Source organism: Erythrolamprus reginae, chromosome 6 (assembly GCF_031021105.1).
Source record: "Erythrolamprus reginae isolate rEryReg1 chromosome 6, rEryReg1.hap1, whole genome shotgun sequence".
NCBI classification, from domain to species: Eukaryota; Metazoa; Chordata; class Lepidosauria; order Squamata; family Dipsadidae; genus Erythrolamprus; species Erythrolamprus reginae.
Genome location: NC_091955.1, coordinates 82,960,490 through 82,982,423, shown reverse-complemented (window position 1 = coordinate 82,982,423; position 21,934 = coordinate 82,960,490). Strand labels below are relative to the sequence as shown.

The window sequence follows — 21,934 nt, the reverse complement described above, 5'->3', positions numbered from 1 at the left end:
TTTGCACTTGGTACAAACTTGGTTGATCTCTTCTGGGAAGGGCAACAACACTGCCGACTTGCTTTTATTTGTACACAATCTGTCTGATGGAGGACTAGTGGGAGTTCAAACTCTTTGGAAATAGTTTTTTAACCTTTTCCAGTCATGACACACTTCTACATCCTTCTGTACTAAACATCATACTTTTAATTCTGTTCTTTAAATAGAGGAAACCCTCCCATGTTCACACTAATTATCATGACACAGATTGAAAGACCTGACTCTTAATTTCTCCTTCAAATGAATTGATAATCCTAGGGGTTCATGTACTTTTATCTCACACAAATATGTAGTTTTGGATCATTCTCCTTAATATACAGTGGTACCTCAAGATACGAACCCCTCGTCTTACAAACAACTCGTGATACGAACCCGGGCTTCAGCAAAATTTTGCCTCTTCTTACGAACTTTTTTCGAGTTACGAACCTGCGTTCGGAGACTGCTGGGAAGCCGCGCGGCTGTTTTAAAAGGTAACAGCCGGGCGGCGGAGCTTCCCAGAAGCCTCCCGAACGCCGGTTCGTAACTCGAACAAAGTTCGTAAGAAGAGGCAAAATTTTGCTGAACCCCGGGTTCGGTTCGGGAGGTTGCTGGGAAGCCCCCCAGGCCGGCTGCGACCTTTTAAAACACCCGCGCCGCTTCGCAGCTGTCACCCGAAGCCGAACGCGGAAGTTCGGCTTTAGCGTTCGGCTTCGGGAGACAGCTACGAAGCGGCACGGGTGTTTTAAAAGGTCGCAGCCGGCCTGGGGGGCTTGCCAGCACCCCCCCGAACCCCGAACTTTTGCCGAACTTCCGGGTTCGGGGTTCGGGGGGGTGCTGGCAAGCTCCCCAGGCCGGCTGCGACCTTTTAAAACACCCGCGCCGCTTCGCAGCTGTCTCCTGAAGCCGAACGCGGAAGTTCGGCTTTGCCGTTCGGCTTCAGGAGACAGATGGGAAGCGGCGCGGGTGTTTTAAAAGGTCGCAGCCGGCCTGGGGGGCTTGCCAGCACCCCCCCGAACCCCGAACTTTTGCCGAACTTCCGGGTTCGGGGTTCGGGGGGGTGCTGGCAAGCTCCCCAGGCCGGCTGCGACCTTTTAAAACACCCGCGCCGCTTCGCAGCTGTCTCCTGAAGCCGAACGCGGAAGTTCGGCTTTGCCGTTCGGCTTCAGGAGACAGATGGGAAGCGGCGCGGGTGTTTTAAAAGGTCGCAGCCGGCCTGGGGGGCTTGCCAGCACCCCCCCGAACCCCGGGTTCGGGGGGGTGCTGGGAAGCCCCCCAGGCCGGCTGTCACCTTTTAAAACAGCCGGAAAGCCGTTTTTTTGCGGGGGTTTTTTTGGTTGCACGGATTAATTGACTTTACATTGTTTCCTATGGGAAACAATGTTTCGTCTTACGAACGTTTTGTCTTACGAACCTCCTCCTTGCACCAATTAAGTTCGTATCATGAGGTATTACTGTATAATCAAACTAATACAATGTTTTTCACTCATTTGTTTAATTATGTTATTATCTAGCATTAGGAATTGAGTGGAGATGAGATCACGGCTTCAGGTCATATTTATGCAGTAATATTGAATATTCAAATAGGTTCACAAACTTCTAAGCACCATTGCAGTATTAATTTTTCCTCGGAAAGAGCCTCGGTGGCACAGTGGTTAGAGTGCAGTACTGCAAGCTACTTCTGCTGATCACCAGCTGCCAGCATATCGAATCTCAGTAGGCTCAAGGCTGACTCAGCCTTCCATCCTTCCAAGATCGGTAAAACGAGGACCCAGATTATTGGGGGCGATAGGCTTACTCTCTGTAAATTGCTTAGAAATGGCTGTAAAGCACTGTGAAGAGGTATATAAATCTAAATGCTAATGCTAATCCTATTCTCCGCCATCATCATCTTCCCATTGCAGGATGAAGGCCTCTTCTGCATATTCCCCATCAATACAGTTCTGAGCTTCCCTTTCCCAGTTGGACCCACAATACTTGCTTATGTCACCGATCCGTCTTGTTTTAGGTCTCCTTCAAGGGTTTTTTTTTATCAAGGAAGGTCCATTCTATGACTGCCTTGGTCCACCTGCCATAGTTCTTTGCTGTGCAACCAAAATTCTCTTTGGGGAAGATGGATGGCTATTTAAATTTGATTAATTGAAACCAATCAATCAATCAAATTTAAACAGCCATCCATCTTCCCTCAACAAGAATTGTGGATGGCACATAACAATAAAAACAACAACAGCCAATATAAAACATAGAAATCTAAAAAGTCAGTGTTATAAATAGAAGAATAACCAAAACACTAAACTTGCCTCATAATTGCCATGTCCTTTGCCTCCTTTCTTGCCAGACAGATTCATAGCGTCACGAGCCCAGTTGTCCACTAGTTTGTGCAGGTCATCAGTGAAGGTTCCTTTCCGACTAGAGGCAGGGGGCTGAGACTGGGGTGTCTGGCTGTTTACTGTACCTCCAACAGTGTTTGTACTGCTGGTCCCTAGAAAAAGGAAAGCAGCTATCAGTTAAATTTGATTGAAACCAAATTGCCTGGAGGCCACCAAGAGTTACAATGCAAAATAAGAGCAAGGATTTAAAAAGCCATGCATACGAAGTCTACTTGGACATAATAAAAAGGAAGGATTTTAGAGCTCAGCTAGCAGTTTCTTCTGCTATTAAGTTAATTGTGTAATTGTATGTTATTTTTCAGATCAGTGGGTGGTCTGCAAAGTTGCCGTTTTCCACAGACAAGTGGATTAACATTGGGCATTAATAACCAGGCTGTTGGGAAGTTTGTCTACAAGCCACCCATTATGCTCCGTTAACCCATTTGCCAAGTCTACCCACTCAGTCCAATACCAAGATATTGTATATTCATCAGGATAACCACTCTGTTCTGCAGATGGACAATCTGAAACCTCAAGAACACATTACTGGAAAGAAATACTTGTGTTACTGGCAGTAATCACGAAACAAAATTGTACTAAGAGCCCACTGAATTCATATCCCAACACCAAAAATGACCTATGGCAAACAATCTCCTCTGCTTCAAACTGAGAAGGTGGCTTCTGGAGAAGCCTGCGTATTTAGTTCCAAAGGGTTCACACCATTCATACCATGGGACGGAATGATCTCAATACATCTAACACAGGGAGCTACTTGGTTAAAAAATATGGCACTTGCTAGAATCAGATCATAAGAATAAAGAAAAGTCCAATATATCCACAGGTGTATGCCAAAGGCTTTCCAGTGGCAAATCTGCTGAAATGACATGGAAAAGTATTATTGCTTGTAATAGTTAGTTGAATAAAAAAAAACCCTTCAGCATCCCATGCCTGGGATAAACATATATCCATCCTAAGATAAAATATAGGAAATAGTATAAGGGCAGACATGAGCTCTTTTTCTGCCGTCAATCTTCTATGTTTCTAACCCAAATCTTCAATGTGCTGTGTGCTATGAAAAAAATCACCCATAACCAAAAGAGATCTGTTCATCAATTTATAACATAGAATCTGGACCCAGGAAGGTCACTGTATAGGTTTGTACAGGACATGTAATGTGGAAAAATATATGAAAATACAGTGGTACCACGTGATACGAACCCCTCGTCATATGAACTTTCTGAGATATGAACCCGGGGTTCGGAATTTTTTTGCCTCTTCTTCCGAAATTTTTCCATCTTACGAACCTGCTGCCCGAACGCCAAACCCGGAAGTTCGGCAAAAGTTTGGATGGCCGCCGAGAAGCCCCGCTGCCCGGCTGTCAGCTTTGCAAAAGAGCCGCGGAGCTGTCGGCCGGTTAGGAGGCTCAAACGGAGGTGGGGAATCCCAATAGGGAATTCCATGGGCGGAGCTTTGATGTCACAGAGACATCCTTCCTGGCCGGCCGAAACGTGGACTCCAGGAAGGACGTCTTCGTGATGTCAAAGCTCCGCCCATGGAATTCCCTATTGGGATTCCCCACCTCCGTTTGAGCCTCCCGACCGGCCGACAGCTCCGTGGCTCTTTTGCAAAGCTGACAGCCGGGCGGCGGGGCTTCTCAGCGTTCTCCTGAACCCGAACACTGAACCCGAACTTTTGCTGAACTTCCTGGTTCGGTGTTCAGGAGAACGCTGAGAAGCCCCCCGGCTGTTTCAAAAGGCAACAGCCGGGCGCCGGCGCCCAGTGGAGCGCCGTTTTTGCGGGGGATTTTTCTTGCACAAATTAATTGATTTTACATTGTTTCCTATGGGAAACATTGTTTTGTCTTACGAACTTTTCGCCTTACGAACCTCCTCCGGGAACCAATTAAGTTCGTAAGACGAGGTATTACTGTACTCCCAATACTGTTGTTTAAAAAGCACTGGAATCTAAGTTTTATTTTTAAAAGTCAGGAAGGCATGAAAAATTTGAGCAGCACTTTGGATCTGAGAGCAAAGAGGTGTTTTGGAGCTTGCAACGGCATACATGTTACATCTGTGAGCAGTCGCATGCATCTTTCAGTGGGAGGCAAGACTGACCAAAGTGACAAAACAGGCAACGTGTATAACGCTTAAACTTTGCAACTTTCACAAGCAAAAAAGGCCTGGTTTCACTGTGACGTTACTGTGTGTATGTGTCATAGTGAATGGCATGGGTTACATATGCCTGCAATTCCATATCCAAACAGGGTAGGATTGCTAGGGATCGGGCCTCGTGTACTCCTAAGCATTTTTTGCCTACGATCCAAACTGCTGCACAATCTTAGTCTCTGTGACATTGTATATTATGGCAACTGGATCCTATTGCTTAGAAATTAATAGTTAAAGGTTACAGACAATAATACCACACTCACCATGAGTGACTGTGAAAGGGATCTTGGAATCTTAGTGGATAACCAGCTAAACATGGGCCAGCAATGTGCAGCAGCAGCTAAAAAAGCCAACACAATCCTAAGCTGCATGAACAGGGGGATACACTCCAAAGACCAGAGAGGTAATAATACCACTCTATAAGGCCCTGGTCAGACCACACCTGGAGTATTGCATCCAGTTCTGGTCACCACACTTCAATATAGAGACTCTAGAGAGGGTGCAGAAAAGAGCAACTAAATGATATGGGGACTAGAGACCAGGTCATACAAGGAAAGGTTGCTGGAACTGGGCATGGATAGTCTAGTAAAAAGAAGGGCTAGGGGGGGCATGATAGCTGTATACAGGTACTTAAGGGGTTGCCACGGAGAGGAGGGGGACACACTGTTTTCCAGGGCACCAGAGGGCTGGATGAGGAACAATGGTTGGAAACTGACCAAGGAAAGATTCAACCTGGAGATAAGAAAGAATTTCCTGACAGTGAGAGCGATCAACCAGTGGAACGGCCTGCCAGCGGAGGTTGTGGACTCCCCAACTTTGGACATTTTCAAGAGGAGATTGGACTACCATTTGGCTGGGGTGCTATAGGATTTCCTGGTCAGGCAGGGGGTTGAACTTGATGACCTGTAAGGTCCCTTTCAACTCTAATAATAAATAAATAAAATAAATAAAATAAATAAATAACTGGATTCTGGATCCCTAGACCTGATAAAAATGCAAGTGGAGAAATAAAAGTCCTTATTTGTGGTAACAGTGAGGCAAGGTGTTACCGCACTGTGAAATACAGTATAAGCAAGCAAGGTGGGTGACTAAGATGACGTAAGAGGTCACCATCTCCCCCAAATTTAACAGGCAGAAGGGGGTAAACATGCAAACAAGGAAATGGAGAAAATGAATCCTTTGCCCAGGTGGGAGAAATGAATGTAGTATTGAATCACTGTGTAACATGCATATTTGATACAATAAGAGACATAGGCTGTAACGTAGACATAAATCTAATTGATAAACAGCCAGACACACACCAGCACAGGTAACACACAATAGTGAAGAAAAGAAAACCACCGTCACATCATGCCTAAAAGCATTGTCATCAGTTTCATGCAGGGACTAGAAGATATTCTTCAGCCCCTTCCTGATGGCCATAAAAGATACATTGCTAGGTACAGTGCCTACAAGACATTGGGGATAAGTTGATGGCGTGAATTCTCAGGTGTGACTAATCTTTCTCTGTCGCTGGCTGTTCAGCATGCACCCAATTGCCTCAGAAACGCTCTAAGATAATTAAATAAAAAGGATTTATACCATATCAAAAATGACCTCAATTGTTAAAAGCAACCAATTTTTAATCTGTTAAACCAGCCATCAAGAAGAGTCTGAAAAGCATGTGGATCAGTGTCAATAAAAAAACACAACCTCCCCTCAATCTTGCTCAGTCACAGCAAATATTACAGAATTGGATTTTTGGCTGTTATCTTTAAAGAATAAATGGAGCTCTTTCCCTCCATGGCTACATCACTGCATTCAATCTCTCGAATCTCTCTCCTCCTTAATCCTGCCAAAGTGCTTCACTCCATCTACGGGAAGTCCTCAAAGTATGACCATTGGGACCAGCCTTTCTGTTGCTAAACAAGGTGGTTGCTAAGCATATCTTGCCCAATTTTCCAACCTTTTGGGGGAGCATGTTTATTAAGGGAATTGCTTTCAGTTGTTAAATGGATCAGGCGGTCACTAAGAGAATCTGGTTTCCTTCATTGACTCTGTGGTCTGAAGCTGGCTGGGAAGGTCATAGATGGTGATCCCATGGACCTGGGACTCTGCAACTCTCGAAAATAGATGCACCCAAATTTTCACCATGTGACTTTGTGGATGCTGTGATGGTGGTAAGAGCAAGGTCCGTTTCAAAGTTACTTTTTCCGGCATCATTATAACTTTGAATGGTTGCTAAATGAATGGTTATAACCCGAGAAATACTTGTACCTTTATTACTGACACTTTTTCTCACGCTCCTTCGCAGGCTGGCTGGGGTTGGGTGAGATGGGATGTACGCTTCCTGCTGCACCCTGCTGGCCAAAATGGGATGCGGGAGAGGGGGCGCAGTAGCCCCACCATACCCCATTCTCAGCATGGATAGCCTCCTGCAGCACTTTACTGGCCAAAATAAGGCATGGGTGCTCCCCGTTTGGGTTGCCAGAGGCACCGCAGGCTGGTCCTTTGCTATTTCCAGGCCACCCTCGCGGGTTACCTTTAAGCAACCCACAGACTGGATCTGGCCTGTGGGCCTTGAGTTTGACACCCCTGCTGAAGGTCGGGTCACCCTGAAACTATTTGTTTGCTTGCTAGTGGTCCTTTAAGATATGGACAACATACTAATCATATGCAGCTGAATCAGTGCTTGCAGAAATTCCCTTTTGAATAATTATTGCAACCAAATTGCTTTCAAAAAGGGAATGTGCCTTCTAATATGACATGGAAATTACTAGAGCCAATATTATTTATTTATTAGATTTATATGCTGCCCCCTCTCCAAGGACTAGAGGTTATATATTAGAGCATCATGATTAATCTCCAAGAAGTGATGATCAAAGTTATCCTTTGTAGTAGTAACAGGGTGTCTAAGTCTACTTCTGCAATAATGCAGAAATGCATATTATTAGAAGGGAAAAAGGTATCAGAAGGAATAGATGCTGTGCTTAAGACAGATTCAGGGAGGTTAAACTGTATGGCCTTGAACAAAACAACATAGCTTAGCAATCAGAATTCAGAGGTAACCAAAAATGAAATAATTACTACAGAGCTGGTTGCAAGGGCAGACTTTTTTCACCATCTTCCCTAAAGCACAAAGAGAAAGCAATTGGTTAAAGAGAAACAGTGAGAAACACAGTATTAGCAAGTAGCCTAAAGTACCTGGTGATAAAGTAGGAAAACACAACAGGTTATCATCATTTGATGACACTGCTTTTAATTCTGGAGTGACCTTACAGCAGGACCAGTTTCAAGAGCTACAATAGATCAATTAAAGTACATACTTGTTTAGAATTTCTCAAGTACACTATGGCAATGATGTTTTTAAAAAAAAAATAATATAGGGCAATTTCAATTCATTTTTTGATAATCTGAACGGAATTCAATATTGTACCCTTTCCTCATATTTTTAATTGACTTCAAAAAGAGTAACAACTGTTTTGTGGGGAATTTTGCTGTTTTTATTGTAACTGAAACTATGATTGGCCCATTTATATTCATGTGAAAGCTGCCTTGAGTTGCCATGGGTGAACAGGCAGCTATATAAATTTTCTAAAATAAAATTAAATACATTTAGTCCTCAAATCAATTTCAAGTTTCCTAGGTCAGTGCCATCCAAAGTTAAGAAGGAACCTGTTGAACCTTTTCTACTTTTATGTCAGGTGTATAAAGACGTGTGTTATTTGCAACAGAGGTGATCAGCTTCATATTTGCTAGGAAGGACCTTTTCCCTATACAATCTATTGACAAAAAAGACAGGCCTCGGGAAAACAGAAAGCCTGTTAAAAATTGAAGCCATGCTTCCACAAGCATTGCCAAGTTTTAGGGGTCAGCAGAAATCAAACGATGCCAAATTGAAGGCATTATAAATTTTCATTATTTTTAGGCTCCCCAAACCTTTCTCCCACATGGCTCATAGTTCACAGACTATTTTATTTACCAAAAAACTCCCGACAAAAATCCCATAGAGCAACAATACATGTGAATTAGCCACATCCTTGCTATTAATTATCCTCAAAACAATAACTGTTTTCTGAATTTTTTTATTTTACTGCAATTTAGTATGGTTTTAATAATTTCCCCCCAATATTGGCTAAATCACCTTTTAACAGATCCTGTCCGGGCTCAGAAACTAAGGCATATAAAATTCAATTACTGATTGAAGAAACTTTCCTCTAAAATCAATTCAAGGGTAGAAATATTTTTGACCCAATTCTATGCATGAACATCTGTCCACACATCACTCATATTGATGAGAAGATAGGATTGTAAATATCTGTAAATTAAACCAACCATATCTTTATGCAGCTTGTAGAATCAGTTCTAGCTTTCCAAGATTTTTTATAAATCATGGTAGCGAAAGATCAGGGTTTTTTTCTAGTTTCTAACTGAACTGTGAGTAGTTGGCTACATAATGTTCAGGGGAAATTATCTTCTTAATTTGAAGCACATCAATGGAAAAACCTTTGTACCACTTCTCCTGGGGCAGATATATCCCCCTAATCTTGCTGAACTGCTGTTGTGTTCCGTCAGTTCTATACTCATACATCTGTGTGTGCTTGTTTACCTGGGTTAACAAAAATAAGCCCAGACAGATGAACAACAATCTGTTCATTTCAGAGTTGTGTGAATTAGTTTCTCATGTTCAACATAACTGTCATGTCCTTTAGGAAAGGGGTTAGCACCTCTCTGTCTGGCATATCTTGTCTCTGTACACCTCAGAGACGTTTAAAGGCCTAGGCTGGGAATCCTAAGGTTGTCTCCTGGTAACCTGAAGGATCATATGAAACCACTACTACCACCAGAACCTTTTAGCTGAGCAGCAGGGGTAACAATTTCAGAACACTTTTTTCTGCAAGCTACACTTCTCAGCCAAGCCCTAAGGTCAGAGAGATACAAGAAGGCAGATGTAAATGGACAGCATGTGATAACAGATCCAAGTAGCCAAAACAAAAAGACGAGGAAGGAGTAAAGGTGTTACACACAAAGAGCCAAGCAGGGCGTACTCAGAAATCGCGTCCTCCTGCCACCAGGCTTGAATGTCACCCGCTCAGATGCACAGTTAAACTTCACACAGCCTGTGATAAAACAAAAAACAGGAAAAAAGGGGCGAAGAACAAGGACAGGAGATAGAACACAACTACAAGATGTTAGAGAACTCTAAGCTGGACTGGTGAAATGCATTAGCAAGACACAGGAGAAAGAACCTCAACCAATTGAGAGCTTTCACACAAGACACAAGAAACCAGGACCCACCCACTCACCCAACCCCAGATAATCGCGTCTCCGATATCATGTTGTTTCTGATACCAGAACACAACTACTTTAATCCAACTGCATGCATTTAATCCATCTGCATGCCACAAGTAATGTATATTAGAGCAACAGCACATTAAGGCATGATATTGTGCAATTTGAAAGCTGTATAAGGTTTAAATCAGTATGCTGCAATGACTTGCTTCCTTATTTCATCCTTATTTCACATGCCTGATCTGTTTATACAATGAAACTGTACATTTATTTATAAGGGGGGGGGGATCAATTATCAGAGGACACTGTTCAAATCGTCCAGAAAGCTTAGGTTTCAAACTAACCTATAGTGGGACGGACGAGTCGATCTTATTTTGGCTAAACCTTCCTTCAGCATCGGCTTTAAGCTTTACTCCTCCACCCTCATCTAATCGAAGAAGGTCAATCATCCTCTCCTAAATTTTATTTGTCAGGGTTTGCCAGGCTCTAAGAATCTTGCCATTCTCTGATGCAGGGCAGATAAGCCCCCCTGAAACTCCCTATTAGGGATCACTCATCTACAAAATTTACCTTGGCCTGGCGCAGAAATGGCCCCATCACTAGTAAAAGCTGAATAGAGATTTTCACTAGACGGAGACGGCTTCAGTGGCTGTAACAGATGGTTCTGTCCTGTTTCAGGGATGCTCCCAGGGGGGTGCAGGGTCTGCTGCTGGGGTAGAACTGAGGGGGCACTCTGAGCAGACAGGTTTCCTGTGCAGGGACAGAGGAGAGCAGAAGTTAAGGCATTGGTAACATAGCGAAGTCATGTTAAAATTCAGTCATGAACTCTAATGACAGGTGTTTGCATTAGCTATCAATTGAGGCTGAAGCTACAAGAGTAAAATTCCTTGAGAAACCATCAATCTCTAGTTAGAAGGCTGTGGTTGCAAGTGTTCACATATGATTAGTCAATACTGGTTAAGGCACCAGGCTAGAAACAAGGAGACCATGAATTCTAGTCCCACTTTAGGCACAATGACCTTGGAGAAAGAATTAAAATGCCCATACCAGTATTTGAAGATTCACCAACGTGTATTCATCTTGCTAAAGCAGAATGTATGAAAGCGAGGACTAAACATAATTGTGGTGAAATTCCAAAATGTAGAAGAGATGGTTAAAAATGGAATGTTAAAATTGTATTATATAGAGTCACAATGTAATATAGCTGATGGATTAACAAAACCCTTACCAGATGTAAAATATGTAAAATGGTAGAACAAATGAATGTTTGTTCAATGAAATATCAGAAGGAGTGTCAGGATTAGCAATCCTGGGTGATATTTCGTTGTATTGCCATAATATAAGGTAAAAGTAGAATGTAAGCATGCTAATGCCGAGTCATAGGGTGTGAACTGCAACCTGATTGGGCCAGAGCATTCTAAGATGCAAATCAACTTCACCAGGATTGTTTTTTCTGTCTGCTGTTGTTTGCTGTTGATAGTGGTAGTTGTTAGTTGGCTGGCTGGAGCAGTTTTACCATGAGTTAAATATTGAGCAGAGTAGTAATAGTGATACGAAAAAACCTGGATTGGTTTAGTATCTACTTATAAGCTAGATCAGTTGAGTATCTACTTGTAAGTAAGCTGAATATAGCTGATGTAAAGCTCCTGTATATAGAAGACTGAAGCAGAAGATATTTTGCACTGAAGAATAAAGCTATTGTTTTCTACAAATATATCTTTGTCATTTATCTGGTTCATTAATTGCCACAATATATTCTGGTATCTTATTTAGTCCTCCTGCGTTACTCTGCATATATATCCGAACAGCCCATAAATCCAGAAAGTGAGATTGAAGGACCTACAGATAGTCCTCAATTTATGACTGATTGCTCAACAACTGTTTGAGGTTACGATGGACTTGAAAAAAGCTACTCACAACTTGTCCTTGAAATTATTACTGCTGCAACACTCTGATTATATGGTAACATTGGGGGCATTTGGCAACTGACTCACATTTACAATTGGTTGCAGCATCCAGTTGTCATAAGATAGTAAATTAGGGTAGGGCTCAAAAAACTTCCCATTGGATAATGTGATTTATGATCACGTAACTTGTTTAACAACTATGTGATTCACTTAATAACCACAGTTGATTTAACCACTACTGTAAAAACAGCCATAAAATTGAATCCAATCACATGGTCTCTACAGACACCACAAAAATAAATAGGGGAGGACTTGGGTATGGTTGAGCTACTTCAACAAAGCCTTTACTGAGAATTCTGGATAGTCAAGACACCTAAGTTAAGGAGGTGAGTTACTGAAGTATGATAAAATAAGCGGCCAATTTTAAGAAAATAATTCCCCCTCTGTGAGGGAGATGAGTGATTAATAAATTTGGTGTGTGTGTACGCACACACATGTGCATGTAAAGTGGCTTGGCTGAAACAAAATTGAAACTGTAGCAAATTAAATGGACATAAACAGGTCACCAATACACCAATACACCAACTCCTTCAACTTGGTGTTGAATCAACTGCACCAAAACCGACAACTTTTCCTACATTTTTACAAAGCTTACCCAAAATCTGTGGACTCTTATTACCCTGGGAACTGCTGCGACTGGACCGGCTGTTTTTTCCTTTAGTAGGTCTTCTTCTCCTGCCTGTGAGAGGAGCAGCTGGAGGGATGATTACTGCTGGAGGTACTTTGCCCAACTTTGTGTAAAGGAGTTCAATCTCCAGCTTTTGACGACTCTGAAGTTCCTGGATCTCTTTAAGGTGCCTGCAAAATGAAAAGATGGCATACTTATAGATTTGTGAGTCTGTTACATAATATTATCCCAGACTGATGTTTTTGTACTGCTGTATTACCTCTTAAGTAATTTAGGGAACTGCCCCTACCCATCTGGCCTTCTGGAAAGTCATTGAAACCTGGTTTGGCTTGGGGCCCTTAGAAAAGCACTCTTATGCTGGAGGTGGTTGGGGGAATAAGAAGATTTTGACTCTATGTCCTTGGTCTTAGTTTTTAATATAATTCTTCATTTAATTTTAGTTAGTTTATATCCTCCATTATATGGAGATTCATGTTGTTAATGTTTCAGCCTGTCCTTCACTCATGGATCACCATGTACAGATGTGGGACCCTATTCCAAGAATTAGTAATCACATGGCCCTTTCAACACACTTAAGAGGCCAGACCTGGGGGGTGGATGTAAAATATCTGCTGCTGTTTGCCCCCCCCCCCTATTTAATTTCAACGGTTTAATTCATTTTCAAATAAAATATAAAACATGTGCATTCACATGCAGAATATATGCCTGGTGCACCAGTTGCGGCCCTATTTGGACCGGGAGTCACTGCTCACAGTCACTCAAGCCCTCATCACCTCGAGGCTCGACTACTGTAATGCTCTACATGGGGCTACCTTTGAAAAGTGTTCAGAAACTTCAGGTCGTGCAGAATGCAGCTGCAAGACCAATCATGGGCTTTCCTAAATATGCCCATGTTACACCAACACTCCGCAGTCTGCACTGGTTGCCGATCAGTTTCTGGTCACAATTCAAAGTGTTGGTTATGACCTATAAAGCCCTTCATGGCACTGGACCAGACTATCTCAGGGACCGCCTTCTGCTGCACGAATCCCAGCGACCAGTTAGCCCCACAGAGTGGGTCTTCTCCGGGTCCCGTCAACTAAACAATGTCACTTGGCAGGACCCAGGGGAAGAGCCTTCTCTGTGGCGGCCCCGGCCCTCTGGAACCAACTCCCCCCAGAGATTAGAATTGCTCCAACCCTCCTTGCTTCTTAAAACCCACCTCTGCCGCCAGGCATGGGGGAATTGAGGTACTCTTTCCCCCTAGGCCTTTACAATTTTATGCATGGTATGTCTGTATGTATGCTTGGTTTTACAATAAGGGTTTTTAACTGTTTATATTCGATTGTCATATGTTGTTTACTACTGTTGTTAGCCGCCCCGAGTCTACGGAGAGGGGCGGCATACAAATCCAATAAAATAAAATACAATATACTTTAGCATTTTAATTTGCATTTTAACTCTTTAGCTTCTTAGTCTTGTTCAAGACTCAAGGGCTGCTGCGTGGCGGAGTGTGTTCCCATCATGGACTCCAGTTCCTGTGACTTAGCAGTTCGAAAGTGTGTAATAGCAATTGGATAAGCACCACTTCAGTGAGCACAGTAGCGGGGAAGTGAGAGGAGCTCCCAAATGGGCATCCCCCAGTGATATCCCTGGTTAATCTTTTCAATCCAGAAGCATTTGAGGTACTTCTGACACAAATGCGACCGTGTGCTGCTTATTTTTGGTTTGAAGTTTTGTTAACTGCTTTAAGTGCTTGCCTTGGGCCAAAACTCCAGAGATAATTCCAACAAAAAAATAATCTGGAGAGATTTAGCTATAAGACATATAAGTAGGAGATTCATACCCCCCTGACCTATTTAAAAAATATTAAAAAGGTTAAAAGATGTTGCGAGTCAAAGAATCAGACTACAGCATCATTTGTATTTGCAGAAATTCTTGTGAGCCCAGCAAAAATTTCTTGGATTGCTAATGAGCATCCCAGACTAGCTTGTCTTCTGGTTAATGGTTTGCAATTGCCAAGGTATAATCATGGAAGTTTTATAATTAGGCGACTGTCCCATGATAGCCATTTTGTGAGTGTGCCCTTCACAAACACTCAAAATTCTAAATATGTTCAGTCCTAAGACTTATTTACTCTTGCATCAGATTGTTGTGGTTAGCTCTAGCCCTGCTCCTGCCCCAAGGACCGTGGATGTGGGGGAGACATCCACACGCTGCAGGCCTGTTTTGCCCCCGGTGGAATCTGCTGATGAAGGCTCCTCTGACCAAGAAGACATGAGTGACATGGAGGAGGGGAGTGTGCCAGACAGCTCAGAAGGAGATCAATTATCTAGCTCCTCCTTGGATTCAGAACAAGAGTTAATGATACAGCCACGCATGCGGAGAGCGATGCATAGGCAACAACAACTGAGAGATTATTATCAAAGAAAATGAGGCCACCTGTGGTTGGGTGGGGCTGTGGTAATTAGTGAGGTTGCTATAAAGAGCAGCCTGTGGGTTTGGCCATTGTGGAGGATTATCAGATCGTTGTGTTTCATGACTGCTTTACTGACTTTGACCTTTTGTGTGCTGATTTTTCCCCGCTTTGAAACTAAACCAGAGCAAAGTGTGTTTCACTTTGTGAAAGAAGAAGGACTGTGAATTGCCTCACAGCTGCAAGTTAAGTATCACAGAACTGATAAGGGACTTGTACCAATTACCAGTTTGTTTGGAGATGAGTGCTCTTGGCTATACCAAAAGAGGGCTTGGTTTAAGTGAATTTTCATTATAAAGAACATTGTTTTGAATTTTCAAACGTGTGTGTGTCTGAAATTTGTACCTGTGAATTTTTGGGAGGATTCTACCAGAGAGCCCGACAGAACACCGATAAAGAAAATTGATTCAGAGATGGGAGTATTTCTTTTCACCGGCTACCATAAACCTGCCTAAGAACTTACCTTTCCCGCAGCTCACGCAACTCACACTTCAAATCTTCATCTTCTATGTCTGACTCATTATCGCTGCTCATGTAGGAAGAGTTGAATGAGTTGCTGAGACTCTGGACTGGAAGACTGATTTTCGAGGCAGGGAGGTGCATCAGATCAGGACTCCCTGAACCGTCATCTAACTCTTTAGCTGTACCGCTCAGGAAAGCAGCTTCCAATTCGGAGGACGGCCCGTTCAGATGCAGAGATGGCCTTCTCTCTGCAAATTCCGATTTAGGGGTTGTAAGTGGAGAGGACACTTGCTCAGAGTCCATGGACAAAGGGACCACTTCAGGGACCTCTCTCTCTATGCAGGACACCTCATCTTGAGTTCTAGACACAGAAAAGCGACCAACTTGGTCTGTCGTTGTTGTCACCTGGAAGCGTCCAACCTTGGTTGGTTGCAAATGAACGGTGGGAGACTGTGCACCATCCACTGCATCCCCGGAAGTGACAGGGATATTATCTGCTGTCCCACTGGAGGTTTGCTTTACGAGAGTGCTTTCTGGACTGCTGCTAGACAAAGATGAGGATTCTGAGGTTGTTGTATCAAAGTGCTTGGGTTTACTTTCGCTGCCTTTCTGATCGTCCACAGCCACTGACACCTAATTGCAAGAGAGATATTATTAATTCAGTTTAGTTGTAGAAACACATAAAGCGTATAGCGTTTTAGGTCCCGCAACTGAAAAAAATGACAATATACATTTTTTATGTTGTGAAAGAAATATGGAGAGGGAGAGAAATGAAGAAGAATTTCCTTGTTTCCATTATAGAGGGCCCAAGAGATGTGGCAAAAGCTTAATGGAAAAATCCATGACAATTTTAAATATAGTTTTCTCTTTACGTGTATTTAGCTAAAAAGCCAATTATTACATTTGACTATTCATTGATAAAATGATCACTCTTCAATACCAGTCATAAATTTAACTAAATCAATACTTGATCAGAGCTGTGGTATTGGGCTGTTCTTCCTATTTTAAGTGTTTAGCAAAACAGTTCCTAATCCTGAACTATTAATCTCAGCCAATTTTAAGATATTATTATTATTATTATTATTATTATTATTATTATTATTATTATTATTATTAAAATGTATATGTCGCCCAACTCCCAAAGGACTCTGGTCTGCTTAACAATAGAATAAAATCTTAAAAACATCTCAAGCATTAAAACAATTAAAACCCATACATATCATTCCCTGGTCGGATCTCGACGATTATAACCGCGAGCTCAGCGGCCCCAGGCCTGCCAGAAAAGCCAGGTCTTAACTGCTTTTGGTCTGTTTTTGAGGGAGGCAGAAAGTCTTGGGTTTCTAAAGGCTGGAAGATAGTTTGAGATGGGATGAAATCTTCCCCTTTTCTGGCTTTGTTCCTAATTATAACTTTCCTGGCAGTGGTAATGGACTATAATGGCACACATTTATTTATTGGTAAAAGAAGGGGTAATCAACACTCCATGCTAATACCTGAAAACGGCCCATCTTAAGAACTGCAACTTCTGGGGTGCTACTGCTCTCTGCATCCTGACAACCTGAAACACCAAATGGAAAGAGAACGTGAGAATGAGACACAGGCCTCTATCCCTTAACACTAGGAAATAAATTCTCCGAGCAAAAAAAAAAATCCACTGAAAATATTTAGTTATATCAAATTAAGTCAGAACCTGGAGAATAGATGCCAGTTTCTCATCTTTGCATTGGGTCAGCTGAAAGAGTCTAGGGATGCTTGTGGCAGGTTCCAATACTTACTACTCTTTCTATCCAAACCTGGAGACACCGTGGGCACTCAATTGCCTTGTGCCTTGTATTTCATGGCTCTCATTACAGGTTAGGTGCTAGGCCTGGCTGTCATAGGCTGACCTGCTGTTGGCAAGCTTGCCTATATGGGAGTGGCTACTACCTATCCTACTGGCTAAATTAACGCAAGGGAGCTGCTGGGTACAGATAAGCGCTAAACACAATCTCCATAAGGAGGAAGAAGAGGGAACCTATCCAGACTACTCCAGAGTCTGAGAACCGGTTTTAGCATATTATGGCATTATTAGCACAAATAATTCTTTGGATTCAATTCCAAAATTTTATTTTGAAGCATGTGGAATATGAAAGCAGCATTTAGGAGTCATTTATTAAAACAGCCAGAATTATTTTCAAAGTTCTGTATTTCTATCGGCTACTTCATTTATGATCCCATTACTTTCAAAACATTTTTTTCAGAACTGAATCCAAAGCATCTACAAACACATAATTAAAGCAAAGGGAAAAAAGCCTAACTACAAAATCACATTAAATTGAAAAATAATGCACTAATATAGCCATTATACATATTATACATTACAGTGATCCCTCGAGTTTCGCGATCTCGATCTTTGCGAAACGCTATATCGCGATTTTTCCACCCGATGACGTCACTCCCTTCCTTTCTCATCTTTCTTTCTCTCTCTCTTTCTCTATCTTGCTTCTTCCTCTCTCACACTCTCTTCCTCCCTCTCTCATCTCTTTCTTTCCTTCTCTCTCTTTCTCTATCTCTCCCCCTCTTGCTCTCGAGCGGCGGGCGGCACCCAGGGAAGGTTCCTTCGGCCGCCCAGCAGCTGATCTGCTCGGCAGCGCAGTAGCAGCGAGGAGCCGAAGATGGGGTTTCCCCTTTGCGTGGGCAACGGGGAAACCCCATCTTCGGATCCTCGCTGCTACTGCGCTGCCGAGCAGATCAGCTGCTGGGCGGCCGAAGGAACCTTCCCTGGGTCTTCAACTCCCAGAATTCCCCGCCGCCCACGCAAAGGGGAAACCCCGATCGTGCACCGAGCGGCGGACAAGCAGCGGCCGGACAAGCGGTGGCCGGACAAGCGGCGGCCGGATAAGCGACGGACAAGCGGCGGATGGAAAAGCGGCGGGCGGAAAAGCGGCGGGCGGAAAAGCGGCGGACAAGCGGCGGACGGAAAAGCGGCGGGCAGGCGGGCAGGCAGGCGGCTCCTCAGCTGCTTGGCAGCGGAAGGAACCTTCCCTGGGTCTTCCCAGGTGCGGAAGTAAAAACACCATCTGCGCATGCGCGGCCATGGAAAAAGGGGTGCGCATGCGCAGATGGTGTTTTTACTTCCGCACCACTACATTGCGAAAAATCGAGTATCGCGAGGGGTCTTGGAACGTAACCCTCGCGATACTTGAGGGATCACTGTATATATATTTATATATAATCTCCACCCCCACCACTATTTATAAGGAACAAATGGCAGTTGCAAACAAACTTTATTTACAGCAGCACGAAGCTTACAACTTCAGCCTGATGATGGTGGATGTGATTTCACCGAAACGTCCCATAGACCAGTGTTTCCCAACCTTGGCAACTTGAAGATATTTGGACTTCAACTCCCAGAATTCCCCAGCCAGCCAATGCTGGCTGGGGAATTCTGGGAGTTGAAGTCCAAATATCTTCAAGTTGCCAAGGTTGGGAAACACTGGCATAGACACTCAAAATATTACATGGGGCAAAACCCGAACTCAGAACAATCTACATATATATTATTATTATATATATATACAGTGATCCCCCGAGTTTCGCGATCCCGATCATTGCGAAAGGCTATATCGCGATTTTTCCACCCGATGACGTCACTCCCTTCCTTTCTCATCTTTCTTTCTCTCTCTCTTTCTCTATCTTGCTTCTTCCTCTCTCACACTCTCTTCCTCCCTCTCTCATCTCTTTCTTTCCTTCTCTCTCTTTCTCTATCTCTCCCCCTCTTGCTCTCGAGCGGCAAGCGAGCAGCCGAGCGGGCGGGCGAACGGGCAAGCGGCAAGCGAGCAGGCGGGCGGGTGAACGGGCAAGCGAGCAGGCGGGCGGGCGAACGGGCAAGCGGCAAGCGAGCAGGCGGGCGGGCGAACGGGCAAGCGAGCAGGCGGGCGGGCGAACGGGCAAGCGAGCAGGCGGGCGGGCGAACGGGCAAGCGAGCAGGCGGGCGGGCGAACGGGCAAGCGAGCAGGCGGGCGGGCGAACGGGCAAGCGAGCAGGCGGGCGGGCGAACGGGCAAGCGAGCAGGCGGGCGGGCGAACGGGCAAGCGAGCAGGCGGGCGGGCGAACGGGCAAGCGAGCAGGCGGGCGGGCAAGCGGCAAGCGAGCAGCCGAGCGGGCGGGTGAACGGGCAAGCGGCAGGCGGGCGGGTGAACGGGCAAGCGAGCAGGCGGGCGGGCGAACGGGCAAGCGGCAAGCGATCTTGGGGTTTCCCCTTTGCCTGGGCAACGGGGAAACCCCATCTTCGGCTCCTCGCTGCTGCCGCGCTGCGGAGCAGATCAGCTGTTGGGCGGCCGAAGGAACCTTCCCCGGTCTTCCCCCACCCACACGCAAACTCCACCATCTGCGCATGTGCGGCCATGGAAAAAGGGGCGCGCATGCGCAGATGGTGTTTTTAGTTCCGCATCACTACATCCCGAAATATCGATTATTGCGAGGGGTCTTGGAACGGAACCCTCGCGATAATCGGGGGATCACTGTATATATATATATATAAAATTTTCTACCTATAACACTCAAGCATTTTAAATACTGTAGCTAAGAAACTTTTTGTTTGTTTATAATGTAAGCATATCCTAAAAGAAAAGAGTTTTGAAATTATAATCCTGTGACAAAGACTTCTAACCCTATTAGAAAACAATTCTAAATAAAACATTCAGTTTTAGCAATGACAGAAGCATGCTTTCTACTACTTTCCAGAAATTATTATAACCAGAGAACTCTTACCAGAATCCGTGGGTTGTTCTGAGGTGGATACCATTCCAGTAACTGCGGAAGTTGCCACAGGTGGCACAGACTATAAAAACACAGCAAAAAAATAATAATAATTTGCTTTTTTAAATTCTTTTGTAGGTTGGGACAATTATCAATGTCATCATTCAAATGCCCCATCTTTTTTCTTAAGGTGCAGATACAAAAGAAAAATACTTATTATGAATATCCACTGTAGCAGATTGACACCATTAGGAAAATAGTTCGGCTAATGTTCAATACTGAATGTAAAAAAGATTCACACCTCTCATCTTTGTCAAGGGAAAAGAACTCTGAACAGATTCTGGACTGCATCATTTTAGACAGAGTTATGACATGAGATAGTTAAGATGATGCCCTCTTGATATTGACTAGGCTCTGTGTACATCTGATTGACTTTTAAAATTAGAGATCATAACAACTTGAAAACTGCCATGCCACAAAGCAAAGCTCAAGCACTTTGCCACTTTTTGCTTCCAAAAATCCCTTGGATTTTATATGAGCTTCCTTAGAAAATGGTGGCCAATGTTTCGGCAGAAACTGTATTTTAAAAAAAATTTATATACATAAAAACATTACATAACATACAAACATACAATGGTGGGAATCCTAGGTCCCATTTTGATTATTCCTCAAGATCAGTTCACATAATTTTATATACTTATAATATAAATATTTTCAAATATATTTGCAATTTATATTTTGTATTTGATTTTTCTATTTATAATCTATTTTCTGGTCAATTTTGTATACGTGCCATTGCTCTTTTTTATGGATTTCTTTAATACATATTTTCTTTTCCATTTCTATATAAGTTCATCTCTATATACATCTAACAAATTAATAGTTACACTTTTTGTAAATTATACTCTAATACAGGTTCAGAAAGCTGGGTAATGTGTTTTCTTAGTTTTTAAATTAGTTTTATTGTCCTTTTTGATATCTACTATCATTAAAATCTCCAATTATATGAAATTCTTCATATTGTAATTTTGTTATTTTTTGTACATTACATCTATATCAAGTTTTTTTTAAAATGTTACTTATTTTTAATGCATTATATCTGTTAATATTAATGAAAATCAGTTTAATATTCGGTTATAAGCACCCATGCCTAATGTGGCACTAATCCCAAAGCAGTCCTTTCATTAAAGAAATCACAACAGGTTCTCAACATCCCAAATGTGTTCACTGGCTGCAAAAGCAGACCTCATATTCATTCAACCACCCGAAATAAACACTCAAAGATTCTCCACTGTTTTTGCTCTGCATGGTGATGATCAGAAAGAAGGAGGGGGTAGTAGCAAAATTTTCTCATTTTCTTTGTTTCAGGGAGAGGGGATGAGGATTAAATGGAAGATATGTGGCTTAAGCCCTGCAGATCTTTACAATTCCTATTACAGTGATACCTTGTCTTACAAACGCCTCGTCATACAAATTTTTCGAGATACAAACCTGGGGTTTAAGATTTTTTTGCCTCTTCTTACAAGCTATTTTCACCTTACAAACCCACCGCCGCCACTGGGATGCCCCGCCTCCAGACTTCCGTTGCCAGCAAAGCACCCGTTTTTGCGCTGCTGGGATTCTCCTGAGGCTCCCCTCCATGGGAAACACCACCTCTTGACTTACGTGTTTTTGTGATGCTGCAGGGGAATCCCAGCATGGGAATCCCAGCAGCGCAAAAACGGGCGCTTCGCTGGCAACGGAAGTCCGGAGGTGGGGTTTCCCATGGAGGGGAGCCTCGGGGGAATCCCAGCAGCGCAAAAACGGGCACTTCGGCTGGCAAAACCGGTGAATTTTGGGCTTGCACGCATTAATCACTTTTC

General features: G+C 43.3%; 1 protein-coding gene across 11 annotated transcripts in view; it reads right to left on the bottom strand.

The window, feature by feature from the left end:
* Positions 1-21,934, bottom strand: part of WNK1 (WNK lysine deficient protein kinase 1) — a 121,614-nt gene that overhangs the window by 5,428 nt on the left and 94,252 nt on the right. For 6 of the 11 annotated variants that reach the window (XM_070756451.1, XM_070756453.1, XM_070756455.1 and 3 more), the window contains 6 exons: positions 20,085-20,154; positions 16,826-16,890; positions 15,334-15,965; positions 12,383-12,585; positions 10,391-10,570; positions 2,316-2,497 (listed from right to left, as the gene is read on the bottom strand). In XM_070756451.1, coding sequence (XP_070612552.1) covers positions 2,316-2,497; positions 10,391-10,570; positions 12,383-12,585; positions 15,334-15,965; positions 16,826-16,890; positions 20,085-20,154 — 1,332 coding nt within the window. Of the gene's footprint in view, positions 1-2,315; positions 2,498-7,615; positions 7,658-9,576; positions 9,649-10,390; positions 10,571-12,382; positions 12,586-15,333; positions 15,966-16,825; positions 16,891-20,084; positions 20,155-21,934 lie in introns of all 11 variants that reach the window. The other 5 variants (XM_070756450.1, XM_070756452.1, XM_070756454.1 and 2 more) reach the window with 2 other exon arrangements.